The sequence below is a fragment of the Neodiprion lecontei genome, chromosome 3 (genome assembly GCF_021901455.1).
Source record: "Neodiprion lecontei isolate iyNeoLeco1 chromosome 3, iyNeoLeco1.1, whole genome shotgun sequence".
Classification (NCBI taxonomy): domain Eukaryota; kingdom Metazoa; phylum Arthropoda; class Insecta; order Hymenoptera; family Diprionidae; genus Neodiprion; species Neodiprion lecontei.
Window position 1 is genome coordinate 16,910,946 of NC_060262.1, and position 20,586 is coordinate 16,931,531.

General features: G+C 39.0%; 1 protein-coding gene and 3 long non-coding RNA genes across 7 annotated transcripts in view; 2 read left to right on the top strand and 2 right to left on the bottom strand.

The window, feature by feature from the left end:
- Positions 1–825: 825 nt before the first annotated feature.
- On the bottom strand, positions 826–2,296 carry LOC124293605. Its single transcript, XR_006903482.1, has 4 exons — positions 2,262–2,296; positions 1,928–2,017; positions 1,382–1,651; positions 826–876 (listed from the first exon to the last, which is right to left on the bottom strand). It is a non-coding gene; the product is annotated as an uncharacterized LOC124293605 (long non-coding RNA).
- Positions 2,297–10,634: 8,338 nt separating this feature from the next.
- On the top strand, positions 10,635–11,011 carry LOC124293600. The gene is made up of 2 exons (XR_006903476.1): positions 10,635–10,701; positions 10,781–11,011. It is a non-coding gene; the product is annotated as an uncharacterized LOC124293600 (long non-coding RNA).
- A 3,036-nt stretch (positions 11,012–14,047) lies between these two features.
- Positions 14,048–20,586, bottom strand: part of LOC124293599 — a 40,112-nt gene continuing 33,573 nt past the window's right edge. Inside the window, exons 1-4 of one of the 4 annotated variants that reach the window (XR_006903472.1) lie at positions 15,915–15,942; positions 14,839–15,187; positions 14,358–14,594; positions 14,048–14,278 (exon numbers count right to left, since the gene is read on the bottom strand). This is a non-coding gene — a long non-coding RNA (uncharacterized LOC124293599). Of the gene's footprint in view, positions 14,279–14,357; positions 14,595–14,834; positions 15,188–15,697; positions 15,714–15,914; positions 15,943–20,586 lie in introns of those variants that run through there. The other 3 variants (XR_006903474.1, XR_006903473.1, XR_006903475.1) reach the window with 3 other exon arrangements.
- LOC107216518 (uridine 5'-monophosphate synthase) lies at positions 16,168–18,929 on the top strand. Its single transcript, XM_015653731.2, has 3 exons — positions 16,168–16,638; positions 17,054–17,534; positions 17,738–18,929. Exons 1-3 carry the CDS (start codon positions 16,498–16,500, stop codon positions 18,526–18,528), a joined length of 1,413 nt encoding a protein of 470 aa, XP_015509217.2. The 5' UTR covers positions 16,168–16,497; the 3' UTR covers positions 18,529–18,929.

Genomic DNA, 20,586 nt, shown 5'->3' on the forward strand with positions numbered 1-20,586 from the left:
CAACCTCAGAGCAAAAATCAGGATCAAAATGATTTTTTTAAATTTTTGTCGAACAATTTCATTTTACCGGTCAAATCCGAAATCCATATGGCAGAATAAAAGAGAAGGAAAAGTAATTTCGTGACTTGAATATCGTAAAATGTAGACAATATTCTAAGGAACAACAACAATGTGGTTGATTCCATCTCGAGAAATAATAATAACAATAAAACGTGATGTGTCGTCGATCGAAAGGTTTAACCGTGTTTTGTTTTTGGTGAATCTCGTAAATGCAGGTGCAACCGAAGTAAGTGACATTGAAAAACTGTTACTGTCGTCGCGAACGATCACTTCCGTTTCCGACAACTCGGAGTTTCCATCGGATCTCAGCAAGGACCGGAAATGAAGGCACGAAATAGCGCGACAAGTAGAAAACTGAAAAAGGCAAAAAAAAAGGATGAGTGGTCATGAAGAATTTGTCGATTGTTTCATCGTCTCGTAACGGGATCAAAAAGAAGAAATGAGTAAAGCGAGAGTGCAATAAGAGAAAGGAAAGAAAATAAAGTGTGTACAGAAGCTCGATTATTTAATAATAAGTGGCTATTAACATTGTTTATTGTCGTATCTTTATGCTTCCTTCTGAAGTAGAAATTCATTCTAAGTATTCGAGCTAGGTGGGTCATCAACCTTTTTTAAATTGGAGTTGAAAAGAGTGATTTTCTATATTTCGATTTTTTTTTCATCAAAATATGTCAAAACACCAAATGTCTCGTTGGTGTAACTCCGCTCAGCGTCAATATCGACGTCTGATGAGGTGCCGTGGCCACTGGCGTTGCCGGTGTGGTGTCATCGAACCCGTCTCACCGTCGCTCCTCGGGGTCATACGTTTCTCGCGTTCTGGAAAATTCAATCAACCCCAAAATTTGAATTTTCTTCAAACTCCATAAATTTGCGAGGAGCAAAAAGTCCACTTTGGGTCAATCTGTCCCGAGGCTTTTTTGAAACCGTTCAATTCCGGAAAATATGAACTTTTCGTTTTGTTTTTTTTTCAGCGAATTTATAGGCCTGAATGTATTTTTCACAAAAAACAAAATTCAATGCCAAACGACCGGTGGGAAAAAATTCTTCAGGTCAAAATGACCCAATGTGTCCTCGAAGGGCTTAAGAAAAAGAAAAAAACCTCCTCAAGTCCACAGTGGATCAATCTGACCCGAGACGTTTTTCAAATCATTTAATTCCGGAAAACATGAATTCCTCGTTCTTTTTTCTAGTTGCGAATTTATGCGAGACTGAATGCATTTTTTCACGAAACAGAAGAGAACAAATTTAACGGGTCAAAATGACCCAGTGTGTATTCGAAGGATTTGACGGAAAAAGAAACAAAAAATCGATAAAAACTGACTGTGACTCGTGGTGATGCTTCCGGTATCGCTGCACGTGCTCGAGGCCGGCGAAGGAGGCGGCAGCATGTCCAAATGATCTGCGGTTTCCTTGTGGTTCGATTTGCTGCTGCCGCTGGCACTGGCGTTTCCATTGGATTCGCATTTATCGACAGATTCTCCGGTGTGGAGAGACCCAGCGGGCAAAATTTTAAAACGGTAAGTTGAATCGAGGTTCCAGGCGGCCAAGAGCAGCTGACTGACCTTGGGAAAGCCGTTGGCGATGGTGAAGCCTGAAAACGATCGAGCCAGCGATAAAATTGAAAGAAAATGTCGAAAAAACGATTAACATGGTTTTTTTTTAGAAAATTGCGAATTAACGATCGCTCCCGGTTGGTACATTGGACTGTTTTTCATGCAAACGTGCGTCCCGTAACTGATGTCCGTCGAGACGACCATCGAGGGTCTGTGTTTGCGAGATTTCGCCTTGTATTTGTCCCACAATTTTTTTCGCTGCGCAAAAGCTACACAGCTACAGCTACACAGCTACAGCTACACAGTTTATTTACCTTGTAAATGCGACAAGGGATTGTACGCCTAGCCGAGTAACATGGATCGTTCGCAAGATCGTTGCAAGCACGGTCCAAGATTTACAAGATCTGAGAACACAGAAATCTTGGGATAGACAAACAGGAACATCGCTGACATATATTATAAGCCCATCGACATTCTACGTTTCGTCCAATTATGAGTGCATTATTCCTTATCTGCAAGTAAATATCAATTTTGGCGTTCTATAAAAGATTCCACTTTCTGTTGCACTGCGTTAAAAAGATTTCGTCAAGTTTCCCGTTTTCGACTCTCGTGTCTTTTTCCAATAGTTTCATCCAATTCTTCTCTTACCATTGGTGTCATTGAGAGAAAATTGCTCAGCTTCGTCTCCATGTCCATCTCGAACCCGTTCGATTTACGATAATCCGCATCATCGAAACTCGTATTTCTTCGTCAATCTCGGTCGCTACATCTGATTTCAGACGCACTGCGCAGACATGTTGCGCATATACAGTGCGCACACACAATGCGCACACCGGAAGTGCTCTAATCCTAGGGAAGATCGCGCATTGAATAATTATTTAATATCAATTAAAATATTAACTCTCTAACAATTTTTTTCTACTCTAAAATCCTCTCAAAGGATTCTCAAAAGATTTAAAAAAAAATTAAACGTCCAAGTCCATTTTTTGAGGAGATAGAAAATATGGGGGCCAACTTCACACCCAAAATTAAAATCAATTTTCCGGAAAAACTATTAACTCTCAAACGAATTTTCTTTACTCTCAAACCCTCTCAAACGATTCTCAAACGAATTGCGTTAATTAGATTTAAAAATAACAACTTCGGGGGGCCAACTTCACGGAGGTGGACGTACGTATCAGCCATAACCTGTTCGTGTCAATTGATAGTAGTTTGTTATTTATTTATTTTTGATTTAGTTTTTGTCTAATAGTTCGCTAATCGCCTCTCGAACTTGAAGCACGCCAGCGACAAGTACGACAAGTTTCTGTACATTCCACGTTTCTCGTTTAAATCGATGATTCGAGAGAGCTCAGGCAAATGTGTATTTGTTTTTCTCGCGTCGTGTCACCATCGAAGATTTATTGTTCGTTGAAAAATCGATGTAGGGCACGAGGCAGTCGGAAAGGATGGAAAAAGATGCGAATGTTTCGGTGCACCGTTGGCTCGGAACTGTTTGCTCAAAGACGAGCCACGGCGAATTATATAGTTTCGCAGTGTCTTTACGTATGGTTTTCAGAAAGATGGTCGAGCAGGAGAGAAGAAGAGGAGAGAACCGACGAAAAACGTAACCGAAGCGTTAAATCTATGCTGGGCCTCGTTGCAAGCCTCTTGCTGCTCCACAGAAAATAATAATAACGTGTCAAGAAATAGTATGAAATTGAGTTGAGAACTCGCGAAACTCTCATTGTTGTCCCCAGGCCTTCTAGGGCAGAGCGCAAAGATACGAGGTCTCACTTTCTACCATTAAACTATATACGAGAAGCCCTCTGGCTAGCTGCTGTGAAAAATCATTGAAAATACAAACAAAAAAGATATAGAAACAGCTTCTTCACGCTTATACACACGTTTACAACTCTCTGCTGAATTTGATGTGACGATACACTTTTCAATTGACGAGGATAGTGCTTCTCGAATCACAGTCCGTATCCAGTTACGAGTGCCTAGTTTTTCAAGACGCGTTCCACGTTTTTTCCTCTTTTCCACACGCACCCAAAAGCAAACGATCCTCAAGAGTTTTAACTCTCCTCGCGAATCCACTTTCGTTAGATTTTATCATGATCCAACAAAAAGGCAATAAGTGGGTCGTTTCAAATAATTTATAAACAAGTTATATTCTAATGAAAGTGAAACTTTTCATCATTCATCTTTATAATCTGATTGTGTTTATATGCTTTACAGATTAACGTCGAAACCCACCTAAGGCTGTGTCGTGCTCGCAAACGATGTAACACAAAATAAAAAATACGAAATAACACCAAAACATAATTAACCCTCCGAAGAGATAATTAGCACACCTCCATAGACACACATGGGTCCAGGGTGCCCTATACCTTTTTTTAATGTACTTGGGCTCGTTGAAAAAATCGAAAAAAAATTCAGGAAAGTAATTTTAGATCTACAGAAAAAAGGCTGCATTCTGTGATGGATAAAATTGCGTTTTTTTATTATTTTTATTCAATGGTAATCGATACGAGAAACGAGAAATTTACGGCATTCGCTGAATGGGCATCCCAGACCCATGTGTGTCTACTGAGGGTCAAAAGTACGTAATATTAATTCCGGGTAAATTACATGTTTATTAAATTCAAGATTTATTGTTCCGCGATGGTTTTTTTTCGGCTGGTCCACGCCACATTGTAAAAACGGCCACGAAAAAGTCTTGGACTCGACGAAACAGACGCCAAAAGTGTCTGTTTGTGGCAATTTGTGAAATTCTTGGCAAAGGCATTCATCAGCCGGAATCATTGTTTACAATCAATCAAATCGTCGCAAAATACGCGGTGCACAAAAGGAGATTTTGTTGGATAATAAAAAAAAATACAATCGAGTCTCTCGTCCCCTTGGCTTACCAACAAAACTGCCGAAACACAGAGCCACTTTCACCAGTTTCTTCTTCTCGGTTTAATTCGCTTATCCTCAACGTGCCAGCACCAAAAACGAAATTATTTTTTTTCGGCCAGGTTGAGATACATTTTATTTCAATCGTCGAAGGAATCAACGAATTGGTGCAATTCTTTCTGTTGATAAAGTTATCGTCAGGGCAAAACAAATCTTAAAGAAATATCGTAGAATTTTTTGCTGTCTCTCTCAATTTATAAACGTACACTGAGTATTTTTGTCTAGTTTCCAAAGGAACCGAAAAATGGGTCGTACAACTCGAACCGCATTGAAATGTTGCTTGTCTTTTTAACTTTATTCTTCCAGGCACATTCCAATGCATCATGTAAAAAGGATTAAACGAAATACACAAATTTTATTCCTCCGCCAATTGAAAAATTTTATTCCTCCGCTATTAAACGAGGATTCCTAGACAAAACAATTAGTCATTTTCTCTCCGACACTGATGAACTCGTGAGTTTCAATGATTTTCGGCAATTTTGCCGAATATTCCTGCGTTTTAATGAAATAACCATTGTATTGGGAATTGCAGATTTTTACGGATTCGATGGAGCAACGCCGGCTCCATGAACAAGACATTTTATTGGTCGGCTCGGTCGTAACAGCTCCGAACTAGTTAGACCTGCTCCGTTTTTACGTATTTTGTGCGGAAATGTACAAGCTAATATCACGCAAGTCCGATAATATCGTATGAAACGCCAAGCGTGATATTTTCATCGGTTTTTGTTAATTTCACTTGCATCAATTCTTTGAATTCGTCGTTCATTACGTATATAAAATTGTTTGATTAGCAAAAGAGTGAGAGATTAATTGGCGGAACAACTAGTCGGAGCTTGAGAGAGCAAAGCTTAGAAGTTAGAAAAATCGAAGCAAAATTATCATGAATTCGAAAATTTGAATTATTTACTGACCATTTTTCAAATATAAAATTTTTCTTGCTCTCAATTATTTTGAAAAAATCACACCCCACAATATTCCGCGCATCGGGTATGCGATATCGACTGAGAGACTAGGTATACCAGAAAAATTGATCGACTTATTTATCGTGTTTTTGTGATAAAACAATTATTTCGCAAATTATTTCAACCTTATATACGCGTTTCCCAAATGATTTCCAGTTGATTCGGGGGAAAAAAATTGAATATCCAATCATTTTCTGCTAACTATAAGCTGAACAGATTTTTATTTGTTATTAACAAAATATAATGTCATAAATTATAATAATAGTGGCATTAAATTGCTTAAATAATTCCCTAAATATAACAACAATAAAAAATAATAATTGTTATATTTATCTGCTAACTATACGGAACTCGCTCGCTGCCCTCGATGACCGCGCGCAAGCTCATCGGGTAACTACTAGCGCCACTAGTGATGGAAATTGACGGGAGAATCGAGGGACATTTTGCGAACCACTTTGAGCAGCATGTGTCAAGGGGCTGGTATAGGGCAGTCGGACCACCTCTTATTCTTACACCATGCACGTATCCTAAGGTTAGATTCACGGTCTTATATACAGGTCTGGAAACTCCTATGCTGGGAGCCACGATTATTCGTGTCGCTTAGCGAGTGCAAATTTCGATTCTAGCGGTATCACCAGTTGTCGCTGCGGTCTAGTAACTAGTTACCAGGATAACAATAACCTCAATAAATACGATGAGCGAGCGTGAGTGAGCGAATACCATATATGTATATGGCGAATACCACGGTGTTGTTTGGACCCCCCCCTCACGGGCCAGCCACCGCTGTTGATAAGATCGCAACGAACCTAGTGGCGACTCGTGAACACAAAAATTTGCTTCAATAAGCGACATATCCCCTCCAATGGAGTTTCCAGACCTGTATATAAGACCGTGGTTAGATTCGACGGCCATGGGTTATATTATTGTTACGTTCCGAGAGGAACGTTTCGAGTCGATTCTGACTCGCCGCGTGATTTAAATTGTTCTCCTGTTACGTGCCAGCCGGTATCCACGGCGGCGCCCTCTCTGCGCTCTACCTGACCAGCGTGCAGTTACCATAAGAGAGCCGTACGTGCTCTTACCGATGGTCGTAGATTAATACCAACACACATAGTTACCATCATAACGTCCAAATTCTTCTATCGATAGTTCTCATACACTAGATTAACCGTTATTTCATCAGTCAAATTCATAACATACATGGTATACATATATTTTTTCCCATTCAACCGTAATAACCCAAAATAATAAAAACCCGCAACAGTTAAGATAACCAAAAAGACAAAAACACCGGAAACGTGGGAAGAGAAATCACGGATAGCTCACAGAGAAAGAAACCCCTATTCTTAGAATTCAGGATAGCGCCCTCATTTTAACGATAATAAGACCAATCAGCGATTTGCCGCTTGCTTCTCTAAACCAACTACCTCGCGCCAATCCACCACCGAGATCTCACACACGAACCAGAAACCTTACCCCCAATTATTTCATCATCCTTAACCAATCATCCGAGACCCGCGAGAAACCGCGACTCCTTTTGAACTCCTCCTACTTTCCCTCTAAGTCAACCTTTCCAGAAAACAGAATAGAACAGAAGAACTTCAGACATCATAGAGAACAGATCAGATCTCTACCGAAATCCTAGAATCAAATCATTATAAGTCATTCAGAACCTTCGAGACTTGTTAACAGTTTGTCACTGTGACAGTGATTAACACCAATCTGTACCACAATTGTAATCCCACCATCGAGAACTAGAAGGAGACCGTTAATAAATGTGTAATTAACCCAAGTGTTGTCATAAATAATTATTTCAATCACGCATAGTGATGGTTGGCACGAGCCTTACCTAATAAACTCTCAGAATTGTAGGCGAGTTGAACGAGAAGATCTGAGGAGCTGATCAGCGGATTCCCGAGATTTACATACACCAACTACGTAAGTCAGGAGAACAATTTAAATCACGCGGCGAATCAGAATCGACTCGAAACGTTCCTCTCGGAACGTAACACTCCTGACTTACGTAGTTGGTATATGTAAATCTCGGGAATCCGCTGATCAGCTCCGCAGATCTTCTCGTTCAATTCGCCTACAATTCTGAGAGTTTGTTAGGTAAGGCTCGTGCCAACCATCACTATGCGTGATTGAAATAATTATTTATGACAACACTTGGGTTAATTACACATTTATTAACAATCTCCTTCTAGTTCTCAATGGTAGGTTTACAATTGCGGTACGGATTGGTGTTAATCACTGTCGCAGTGACAAACTGTTAATAAGTCTCGGAGGTTCTGAATTAATTATAATGTGATTTGATTCTAGGATTTCGGTAGAGTTCTGATCTGTTCTCTATGATGTCTAAAGTTCTTCTTTTCTATTCTGTTTTCTGGAAAGGTTGGATTAGAGGGAAAGTAGGAGGAGTTCAAAGGGAGTCGCGGTTTCTCGCGGGTCTCGGATGATTGGTTAAGGATGATGGAATAATTAGGGGTAAGGTTTCTGGTTCGTGCGTGAGATCTCGGTGGTGGATTAGCGCGAGGTGGTTGGTTTAGAGAAGCAAGCGGCGAAGCGCTGATTGGTCTTATAATCATTAAAATGAGGGCGCTATCCTGAATTCTGAGAATAAGGGTTTCTTTCTCTGTGAGCTATCCGTGATTTCTGTTCCCACGTTTCCGGTGTTTTGGTCTTTTTGGTTATCTTATCTGTTGCGGGTTTTTATTATTTTGGATTATTACGGTTGAATGGGAAAAAATATATATACCATGTATGTTATGAATTTGACTGATGAAATAACGGTTAATCTAGCGTATGAGAACTATCGATAGAAGAATTTGGACGTTATGATGATAACTATGTGTGTTGGTATTAATCTACGACTATCGGTAAGAGCACGTAAGGCTCTCTTATGGTAACTGCACGCTGGTCAGGTAGGGCGCAGAGAGGGCGTCGCCGTGAATACCGGCTGGCACGTAACAGTTATATTATGTTTATTGAGATTGAGTTTGTTTCGTGCTCGACCGACTATCGCGCTGTAGGTTTCTCTGTGTTGCCAACATAACTGTCTAGTGTAAAAAATTAACCGTCTCAGCACGGTCTTACATACAGGTCTGGCATTATAACGACCACGGTCTTACATACAGGTCTTGCGACTCAATAGAATTCCAATGGTAGAGAGTGGCTCCTCTGTTGAAGAAAAATCCAGATGGAGCTGCGATCGAGGGATGCATCAACATAACCTACAATGTTTGAATAAGACCGTGGGGTTAGGATTCCACGCCCATGTGACGCGCGAGCGCGACTATCGTCATCCTTGTCGCACCGGGCATCCCTCGATCGCAGCGACGCTAGCGGCTTGACACGTTAAGAGGCCCACGTCGAAACTCAGAGTCGCAAGACCTGTATGTAAGACCGTGATAACGACCAATAACGACACTTTGCACACGAGCTAGAGGAGTGGTGTGCGTTTCCCATATTTTTCTCGACTCCGAGAAAGTGCTTCGAAAAGTGCTCCGAAAGTGAAAAATAATTACGCCGTTTGAAATAACAAGTAAGTAAGTTGAATTTTGCAGTAATTAGGAATTATCAATGCAGATTGACTTCAGAAAAAATTGTAGAATAGATTTCATTATTTTCTAAAAAAGAATAACATAACCTATAAATTGTAGTATTGCTCCGAAGAACCCACAAAGTTGCTTCCACAAATATAATTATTCATTAATTTCATTAATAATTCATTTCTACTATTAAGTCTATTATTTACGCTGTTTCTTTGATTATCTTCAATCTCAAAGGATCATGGCTATCGAATACCTTGCTTGGGATGTATTTGTTCTTGAGGAAAGATGACGTCGACTCGAACGTCGTGTGGAAAGAAGGCGACTGAGAGATGCTCAGAATCCTTTTCAGCTACCACGAGAAGAGTTTCTCAGCCTTTTTCGCCTGCCTCAAGAAGCTGTGATGAATCTCATTAATCTATTACGTGCAGAGTTGCAGAGTGAATGGGTTATTGGGTTAAGCCCAGAAATCAAGGTAATTTTGGAATTATTGTATTTTTTCACCTCAAAGAAATCGTGTCAGTAAAACAATGTTCTTAAAATTAATCTTTCAATATTTTTCGCAGGTGTTGGTCGCCATTCGATTTTACGCTCAAGGTTGTTATCAACGGAGTGTCGGCAACCAACAACAATTTAACATCAGCCAGTCATCAACAAGTCGTTGCCTGCATGCTGTTACCGAAGCAATCAACAGGCGCTTGCTTCGTAGATGGGTAAAATTTCCAATGACTGCCATCGATCGGCAGCAAGGAAGGGAAAAGTTTGCAACTGCTCCATAGCCATTTGAGGGTGCAATAGGCGCAATCGACTGTACGTTTGTACACATACTTGCCCCATCGGAACATGAGGAGGCATTCGTCAATCATCATGGCCGGCATACTTTGAACGTGCAAGCAGTAAGTATGAATAGAAGAAATATGTCTCCTTAAACATCCATGATGCAGTTCTTCCAAATAAATTATTTAAATTTTACAATTTTGCTTCAAATTTTATCATTGAAAATGATAAAAATGACGAGAAAAATTACAAATGAGAATTTCAAGTGAAATTGCCTAATTGTGTCATTCTTGTATAAGAATTTATTATAAATTTTAAAGGAATTTCTATTTTATTCCGTGCGTAACTGAATGTAATGTTTTGTCTTTCAACTTCTTTATTATTATTCTTGTTGCAGATTGTTGATCCAGATCTCACAATATTGAACATAAATCCACGATATCCAGGTGCTCGAAATGATGCGTACATATGGAGCACATCACCTATCCGGAGGGCTATGGAATTCCATTATAATCGAGGAGAACGAAGAACTTGGCTAATTGGTAAGTTATGATGTCATACAGTGTATTTTGCATATATCTGAATGCTGCATAAGCGGCCGAAAAATTGAAAAAAATTTATTTTCAACGACTGTGCTTAGGGTTTTGACCAAGCGGAGTTGTTGTAAAATATTGTCACTCGACTGCGCATAGGGTATTGGCCGAGCGCGGTCGATGTCGAAAAATATGACCGCGAAAATATGGTCTTGACCAAGCGCAGTCAGAGCCACAATACTAACACTACATCGACTGCGCTTGGTTAACACCTTAAGCGCAGTCAAAGCGAAAATATTTTTCACTGTTCAGCAAAGCAGCATAGGTTCAGTTTGAGTTTTATATACATAATATGCATATTATATTTAGTCTACTTTTTTCTAAATCAACATATTTTCCATCAGGTGATGCTGGATATCCGTTGGAGCCTTGGCTGTTAACACCTCTGGCCAATTTTCCTGAAGATACGCGACAACATCAATATACACAACAACTATGTAAGGCTAGAAGCGTCGTCGAGCGGTTTTTTGGAGTTTTTAAATCTGTATGGAGATGCTTGTCATACCAGCGAGTCTTGATGTACGAACCAGCGTTCGCAGCGAAAATTGTTAATGCGTGTGCAGTACTGCACAACATGAGAGTGCAACTACGATTAAACAATGAAGATGACGAACAACTAGCACCGATAGCTCATCCCGTAGAGAATGATGTTGATCCGATGGATCAAGATGAAGAATACAACAGACGAGGACCACGCGCTTTGGCTCAACGAATTCAACAACAAATTATGAGAGAAAGATTTCCCAACTTCCGTGATGCGGAAGAATAGAATACAGAATATGGAATGATGTTTATGGTTAAATTGCCAACAAGTATAATGTTTAAAGGTGATGAGAGAAATTAACGACAACAGAGTCAGAGCGGTGTTACGCCCCGACGTTCTGCCTTGGCGTACCTTTTTCAAAATTCCATTTCATTTCATTTCTTTAATTTCTTCAATGCACAGATATTATTTCATCAAAATCTCATATTCTAATAACGGCGAGTTCCACCCCTCCTGGAAAAAGTCACATAGAGACCAACAATGATCCCTAATATAAGGTTCAACTTTCTTCTATTTAACTGGTACCAAGAACGGAAATAAGGGACTGCTGAATTAGCATCAGTAGCGCTCAGTCTGAAAATATCCCTCTTTTTAAGTTAAAATTATAATCAATAATCGCGCTAATTCGTCAAATTTGAGCTTTCAGTTATTCTGTTAGCTGCAAAAGACTCACTATCTTCTACGTTTCCATCTTTTCTGTGCTTTACTAAATCTCATCATTTCGAGAATAGACATTTTTATGCCATTCCATTTTCCATAATTAAATTGAGTTCGGCCCTGATTCAACCGAATCAGGTAATTTTAAGTGCTAATAATAATAACTACATTAGCGTTTTGATAAATAATCGTTGGAATCATTTTTAACATGTATCAGAATCAGCAAATTGACACTTTCAACTATATCTTTCGATAATAAGATATCATTCTAAATCTACAAAGACTAAGTGACCGACGTTCAACATCGTTCGATTGATCAACTCTTCCGAACTTGAGGTGAGGCCCTGGTCCAGAATTCTACTGACGCAGACCGACACGATCCGACGCTCAGTACACTCTTACCCCCACGTAACAGCGGCTAGGTGGTGTAGTGGAATAAGGCTCCGGTCAAGCATCTCTAGACGCCAGGTTCGATTCCTGGCTCCGTCATTAATTTTTCGAAATCACCAATTTTTCGAATTTACATTCTTTCAACTATAATGGTTACAATTGATTGTACATAAAGAAATATTCAATTGTGTTTTTAAAGTATAACTTTATTTCATAAAAAATATTCACCTTTTTTAACCCGAACAAAAAATAAAAACGCGAAAAATCTTTATTCTAAACTAGACCTCAATTTTTTTTTCAAGTGGTATTGTTTTTAAATAGCTTTGCCTCCATGAAATTAACAAACTCAAAGACTTCTTGAAGTATTGAAAATATTACAGCTACAGTTATGATTTTTAGTAAAAAATGGGAGTAGTTATATAATTTTACTCTTCAGAATATTGGTTCTACGCGAAGAACCCAATGGTGGTCCATGCAAAAAGAATAGTGAGGAAAACGTAGAAGCAGTAAACGCTGCATGGGGATTCACGACACGTGGTCAAAGGGCTCCTTTTAAGAGTATGAATGCAAATAAATTTTTTTACTCGTATTAAAATTTATTAAAAGTATTAAACGGTGTTAAGATATAATAACAATGATGATATTTATATTTACAATGTTCACTATACGATGGATTTGCACTGACTGTGACCAGGGGGAGCAGTAGCGCGATTCTGTAACTCGTTATAAGAATAACGATTCGGAACGCTATCGTAACGATAACGAATTTCGCCGCGTGTAACGACAATCTCATAACGACGGTGCGATTCCGTAACTACGAATAGCGACACTTCGACGTTACAGAATGGGACGTATTGTGACAAATCCTTAGTAAGTAACTAGAATTTTATCGAAACTCGCCTTAAAATAGTTGAAATTCGTGCCGCGGTGGCGCGCATGAAGGTTTAAATCGAGGCGCGCACAATCACTCAGTCACAGGCAGTGCAAATCCATCGTATAGTGAACATTGTAAATATAAATATCATCATTGTTATTATATCTTAACACCGTTTAATACTTTTAATAAATTTTAATACAAGTAAAAAAATTTATTTGCTCTCATACTCTCAAAAGGAGCCCTTTGACCACGTGTCGTGAATCCCCATGCAGCGTTTACTGCTTCTACGTTTTCCTCACTATTCTTTTTGCATGGACCACCATTGGGTTCTTCACGTAGAACCAATATTCTGAAGAGTGAAATTATATAACTACTCCTATTTTTTACTAAAGATCATGACTGGAGCTGTAATATTTTCAATACTTCAAGAAATCTTTGAGTTTGTTAATTTCATGGAGGCAAAGCTATTTAAAAACAATACCACTTGAAAAAAAATTGAGGTCTAGTTTAGAATAAAGATTTTTCGCGTTTTTATTTTTTGTTCAGGTTAAAAAAGGTGAATATTTTTTATAAAATAAAGTTATACTTTAAGAACACAATTGAATATTTCTTTAGGTACAATCAATTGTAAACATTATAGTTGAAGGAATGTAAATTCGAAAAATTGGTGATTTTGAAAAATTAACGACGGAGCCAGGAATCGAACGGCGTCTAGAGATGCTTGACCGGAGCCTTACTCCTATGAGCCTATGAGATTTTGATGAAATAATATCTGTGGATTGAAGATATTAAAGAAATGAAATGACATGGAATTTTGAAAAAGGTACGCCAAGGCAGAACGTCGGGGCGTAACACCGCTCTGACTCTGTTGTCGTTAATTTCTCTCATCACCTTTAAACATTATACTTGTTGGCAATTTAACCATAAACATCATTCCATATTCTGTATTCTATTCTTCCGCATCACGGAAGTTGGGAAATCTTTCTCTCATAATTTGTTGTTGAATTCGTTGAGCCAAAGCGCGTGGTCCTCGTCTGTTGTATTCTTCATCTTGATCCATCGGATCAACATCATTCTCTACGGGATGAGCTATCGGTGCTAGTTGTTCGTCATCTTCATTGTTTAATCGTAGTTGCACTCTCATGTTGTGCAGTACTGCACACGCATTAACAATTTTCGCTGCGAACGCTGGTTCGTACATCAAGACTCGCTGGTATGACAAGCATCTCCATACAGATTTAAAAACTCCAAAAAACCGCTCGACGACGCTTCTAGCCTTACATAGTTGTTGTGTATATTGATGTTGTCGCGTATCTTCAGGAAAATTGGCCAGAGGTGTTAACAGCCAAGGCTCCAACGGATATCCAGCATCACCTGATGGAAAATATGTTGATTTAGAAAAAAGTAGACTAAATATAATATGCATATTATGTATATAAAACTCAAACTGAACCTATGCTGCTTTGCTGAACAGTGAAAAATATTTTCGCTTTGACTGCGCTTAAGGTGTTAACCAAGATTCATCACAGCTTCTTGAGGCAGGCGAAAAAGGCTGAGAAACTCTTCTCGTGGTAGCTGAAAAGGATTCTGAGCATTTCTCAGTCGCCTTCTTTCCACACGACGTTCGAGTCGACGTAATCTTTCCTCAAGAACGAACACATCCCAAGCAAGGTATTCGATAGCTATGATCCTTTGAGATTGAAGATAATCAAAGAAACAGCGTACATAATAGACTTAATAGTAGAAATGAATTATTAATAAAATTAATGAATAATTATATTTGTGGAAGCAACTTTGTGGGTTCTTCGGAGCAACACTACAATTTATAGGTTATGTTATTCTTTTTTAGAAAATAATGAAATCTATTCTACAGTTTTTTCTGAAGTCAATCTGCATTGATAATTCCTAATTACTGCAAAATTCAACTTACTTACTTGTTATTTCAAACGTCGTAATTATTTTTCACTTTCGGAGCACTTTTCAAAGCACTTTCTCGGAGTCAAGAAAAATATGGGAAACGCACACCACTCCTCTAGCTCGTGTGCAAAGTGTCGTTATAATGGTCGTTATAGCGTACCGAGGGGGTCTCTGAGCCTCGCTATCCGCTCGCACCGTAACGACATCATAACGAAACTTTTCGTTACTAATAACGACAAAACTCGCTAAGAATAGTGTACAGAATCGCATTTGTCGTTATAATAGCGATGCGGTCGGTAGCATAACGAAACTTGTCGTTATGAGTCCATAACGACAGCATAACGAGTTACAGAATCGCGCTACTGACTGTGACTGAATGATTGTGCGCGCCTCGATTTAAACCTTCATGCGCGCCACCGCGGCACGAATTTCAACTATTTTAAGGCGAGTTTCGATAAAATTCTAGTTATTTACTAAGGATTTGTCACAATACGTCACTTCCTGTCGGTATCCATAACGACGATTCGTTATCCCATTCTGTAACGTCGAAGTGTCGCTATTCGTAGTTACGGAATCGCACCGTCGTTATGAGATTGTCGTTACACGCAGCGAAATTCGTTATCGTTACGATAGCGTTCCGAATCGTTATTCTTATAACGAGTTATAGAATCGCCCTACTGTGAGCGACAGAGATAGAAAAAATTTCTCTCTGTTGGCGCAATGGCGCTACAGCCTACCCGCCAAAAATAACGAAATTTGAGTTTCTGTAACTCAGCCCTACTAGATAGTTGCGACGCAGTGCCGAAACCGTAAACTACAAATTGATTCAATATGTGAGTCACTCCTAGCCTACCCCCACCACCAGAGTTGCAAGACCTGTATGTAAGACCGTGCGCCATCCAGTGTAATATACAGATCAGTGAGCTTAACCCACGGTCTTACATACAGGTCTGGCAACTCGGTCAAAACTTCAGTGGTGGGGGTGTTCACCGTGCCTTGGTGCTTGTTGGAACGCTTCGAGGTTCTTAATTCAGTCACTAGAGTCCGCTCATGCATTAAACGAAAAATCTAAGATCATTGAGCGCTCCAGGACAAAAAAAAACATTTGTGAAATGCGTGTAGATTATCATTGCATTTAATAAATAAATGTAAACAATACCATGCGTCGAAAATAAAATCTCTAACTAAAAAATTGGCAGCAATGAATCCGACACAGTGTCCAACCTTGCTCTGCAGCTGTGTCCGGACGACTGTGTCGTTCTGTGTCGTTGTTGGAAAGCACCATGTTCGACACAGTGTCGTTCTGTGTCGCTCTGTGTCGTTGCTGGAAAGCTCCCCATATGGGGAAGGGGGTGAGTGCGCTATACGGGCTTACACCGCAAGAGGCGCTTAAATCGCACCTTGACAATTCTTACGCTGTCCCAAAAACTGGGCCAGCTTTTGAGCAAAGTGCTGCTCGAGTGTTGTTCCTTCCTACTACTCCGTGGTCTCAGATTCATTGTCCCCAAGTGTACACACAAAAATACATACACTGTTGTCATTCGTCAAGTAGCACGTGTCAAGCAAACATTTACGGCTTTCCGTGCAGTCTACTCTATTTAATGTCATTTGCGTTGGATACAAGACGTCTAGTTGATTTCTTTGCGTTGATTTGAGTATTTTTTGACTCGACTATAATGGAAAATCGCTTGGCGGAATTAGCTGTGGAACTATTCGAGATCAACGCCATGAAGTTCGGCAGCTTCGTAACAAAAGCCGGCCGGCCGACACCCGTCTGCTTTGATCTAAGAGTAATTATTTCACATCCGCGGTTGATGGTAGGTAACTTATATTTCGTTACTTCTGTTCCAATTATCAATTTTGTTTGAAAATAAATAAAGGCCAAAATATACGCGAAGAAAACATCATATAAAACGAATCAATGACTACGGATTGCTGCACAGCGCAGTTTCATGACTGTTTAAGTCCTGAAGTCTGCTAGAATCACGTGAAGCAGTTACTGCTATGAAGTCTCATAACAGTAATGTATGTCCAACTTCCAGATGGGTTATCCCTCAAATGTGGCTGCATTTCAAAAAAATGTGCAAACTATGAGTTTCGACCACCGATTATCTATACCCAGTGCAACATTGAATGTTCTGTTGAAACTAACGTTTCTTTATCTTCTTACGCCACACTTCTTTAATTGACGAAACTAAATATCACTTGTTGACTAGTATCCAAAATTTGCAGAAGTCTGTGTCCACCTTACTGTGGACCCTGGCAGAAAATGGCAAAAGTGCATCACAAATTTGTGGTATGCCTTACACAGCGTTGCCAATTGCTGCTTTGATATCTGCACAATCAAACATACCTTTGCTGATAAGGAGGAAAGAGACTAAATCCTATAGGACAAAAAAAATAATTGAGGGCCAATTCAAAGAGGGCGAAAATTGCATCATAATTGAAGACATTGTGACGACTGGGAGTAGCGTTTTAGAGGCTGTAAAAGACCTAACAGATGTAGGGTTGAAGGTTGAGGAAGCTGTCGTTATTCTGGATCGACAGCAGGGTGGTGATCACAATCTAAGTGCAGAGGGCATCCGAATGAGGAGCTTATATTCTCTGACTAGTTTAATGCAATACCTATTGAATGCAGGCAAAGTGACGTCAGCCATCGTCCAAGACGTCAAAAGTTATGTGGAACAAAGTAAAGATCAATTAAACAGCGAAGGTGAGTCGGTGTAATTGAAGAATTTAACCTGACCAAGGAAATTAGAAGCTAACGAACTAAAAATCATTCATATTCTGGGGGTTTTTTGATCAAATAGGGAAATAATCTTAGTATCCTTCAGACGCGTTATCATACTCCAAACATTTGGATTTTTTTTTTAAGCACAGTAACTAAAACTTAAATATAATTTGATTTTCTCTTAGAAAACTCGGTGAGTCGATTGAGAATCGACTTCGCATCACGGGCAAAACTTGCCAAGAACCCAGCGGCAGCAAAACTGTTCAATATAATGTCGGCAAAGAAAAGTACTCTCTGTCTAGCAGTAGATTTGACAAAAGCTGATGAAGTTTTAGATTTGGCCGAACTAGCAGGACCGCACATAGCTGTTTTAAAAACTCATATTGATCTACTTGAAGATTTTACATCTGAGTTTATCGATAAGTTGAAACAGCTGTCCAAAGAGCACAACTTCTTGATAATGGAGGACAGAAAGTTCGCTGATATTGGTCACACGGTATCCTTGCAGTACAGAAATGGGGTTTATAAAATAGCAGAATGGGCAGATTTTGTTACTGCCCATACTGTTCCTGGTTCGAGTATTGTTTCTGGTTTACAAGATGGACTGAAGGGGATTAAGGAAAGTCGGGGGATATTTTTAGTTGCAGAAATGTCTAGTGAAGGAGCCTTAACCATTGGAGAATATGTGAAACATTCTGTTCTTTTGTCTGAAACGTCAAACCTAGTAGCTGGTTTAGTGTGTCAGTACAATGTGTTCGACGATCCAGGTTTGATACAACTCACGCCAGGAATTAGATTGGAAAAGTCCCGTGATGATTTGGGACAGCAATACAAGACTCCTCAAATGGTGATCAATGCTGGGGCAGATTTAGCCGTTGTCGGTAGAGGTGTTACAGCCGCGCAGGACAAATTATCAGCCATCATTCAGTATAAAGAAAAACTATGGCAAGCCTACAGTGAAAGGATTAGTAATTGAAATGACACGTCAGTCTATTCGTTGTGATTAGAAGTGTGAAATACAAGTTGAAAAACTCATACTTGACTTGGATAAAGAGGTGATTTGTATTCAACAGGATTGGAAAAGCTAATAGTGTAATTATATGCGTCAATCAATGAAATATGTGATCATGTACAACATACGTAGCAACAATTAACTGGAAAATATATTTCTCGTAAAGTGTTGGATCAAATGGATATTCAAACGGTACACCAAGTAGAAGTTATTTTTTACAGAGTAAATCAATGGAAGAAATCACTCGTGGAAAGTATTAGTCATGAACACTGTCATATACACAGGTCTGGGCACTCCAACCCCTTTCCTATATAACGCGGCATGACCGTCTTGAAGCCTGTGTTTCTCAATTTGTGCACCAAAGATCGGAACGCTGCAATCCCCGAGGCCGGTGTGCAACGAAGAGAGGAATATAGGGCAGCCGTCTCTCTCCGTGCGCTTGCGTGCTAAGGCCGTGTTCGAAAATTGACTGACAGTACTGTCGGCAATCTTTTATCTCTTTTGCGCTTCCAAGTGCGTAAATAGCTCTGACTCTGTCCTAGGGAATTTTCAGTACTGTCAGTCAATTTACGAACACGGCCTAAGTCGGCCTCTCCCTCATTAGCGCTAGCGGCAAAAATTCACAACATCGGCTTCATTTTCGTGCACGGTTTTACAGCCGGAGTGCCCAGACCTGTCTATAAGTCTGTGGTCATGAAGTTACTCTGCTAATATGTCGCAAAACATTAGGATGAAAAACTTGAGTTATTCACATTAATTATTCTAACAATAATACGTAATGTTGAATAATGTTGAAAAAATTCACGATAGGATTTACAGTGCACCTCCTTCACATTACATTACAATTCTGCAGCATTATCTTAAATTCGACGTAAAATTTTGCTGGATGTATGCAGTAATTTTGAGCTTTAATTGAAAAGTAAATGTCTAAATTTACACCACATCGTTTACCACAGTTAGAAGCTAAAGTGAAATCACCTGTTTATAAACAACGGATCTCGGCGTATCTGAACCCAAGATACAATCAGTATGGTATAAGATTTCTTTTTTGCTTTTAAATTTTTTTTTACTTTTAAATCTCATTGTCATTATCATTGTTATTTTTACTATCCATTGTTACAATTTGTGCGCATATGAAATTGTTGAATACAATTTTTTTCATATCACTTATGGTATTCATTTACACAAGCTTTACAAGTAATCAAACAAACCTGCCAAGAAAGTAGAAAGTTAAGCGACTTGTTACCTTTGTAAGTACTTTCATATAATACTTGATATTCAACTTGAAAAACACTTTTTCGATATATTTTTGGGAAATACAAACGAAATAGAATAAGTAAACAGACAAGGACAAGGTTTGTTAGATGTATCATGACGTATCGTACCTATCTACGAGCAACAAGGTACAAATGAACAAGTTCATTGGGATAAGCAGAGACACGATTAAATGCTACAAAAATAAGTAAGTAGACAAAGCGTTATAACTATATTTGTTAAAACAGGGTTTATTCGCTTTTTGCAATCTGAAATTCCCTGACTTCCAGGTAATCCGACCTGAATATAGGATTTTTCTAGCAACCTCTTAAGAAATATGCCGCTGATTACTGACAATTTTTTTACAGATTAATATTAATACCTTAAATATTACCTAGTAACTAACTGTTTGAATATCAATTTACAAACTACAGCCTGCAATTTTCCGTAAGAAAAAAACAGAAGTAGGTATGGTCTGTAATATTATACATAGAATTTATGAATTGGTGGTATGAAATAAAATTTCAAGTGCAATTATTTTTTTTCTTAATTGATAGTACTATATATAAGACCGAGTTTGTTTCTTCCACAGATTCAAAATTCCAGTCATTTTCGAAAATCCCAGACTTCCTTGACGTAAGAAATCCCTCGAGTTTTCCCGTTTTTCCCTGTATACGAACCCTGTGAAACATCGACCAAACAAGGATAAGGATATTTAAATTTCCTCGAATAAAATTTCTATTTTACTCGTAAATGTACGAATTGTTA

Excerpts from the sequence above, each read along its gene's own strand:
- LOC107216518 (XM_015653731.2), top strand. The coding sequence starts at position 16,498 with ATGGAAAATCGCTTGGCGGAATTAGCTGTGGAACTATTCGAGATCAAC. Across the intron at positions 16,639-17,053 it reads TTTCACATCCGCGGTTGATG|AAGTCTGTGTCCACCTTACT; the intron begins GTAGGTAACTTA and ends CAAAATTTGCAG. Across the intron at positions 17,535-17,737 it reads AGATCAATTAAACAGCGAAG|AAAACTCGGTGAGTCGATTG; the intron begins GTGAGTCGGTGT and ends ATTTTCTCTTAG.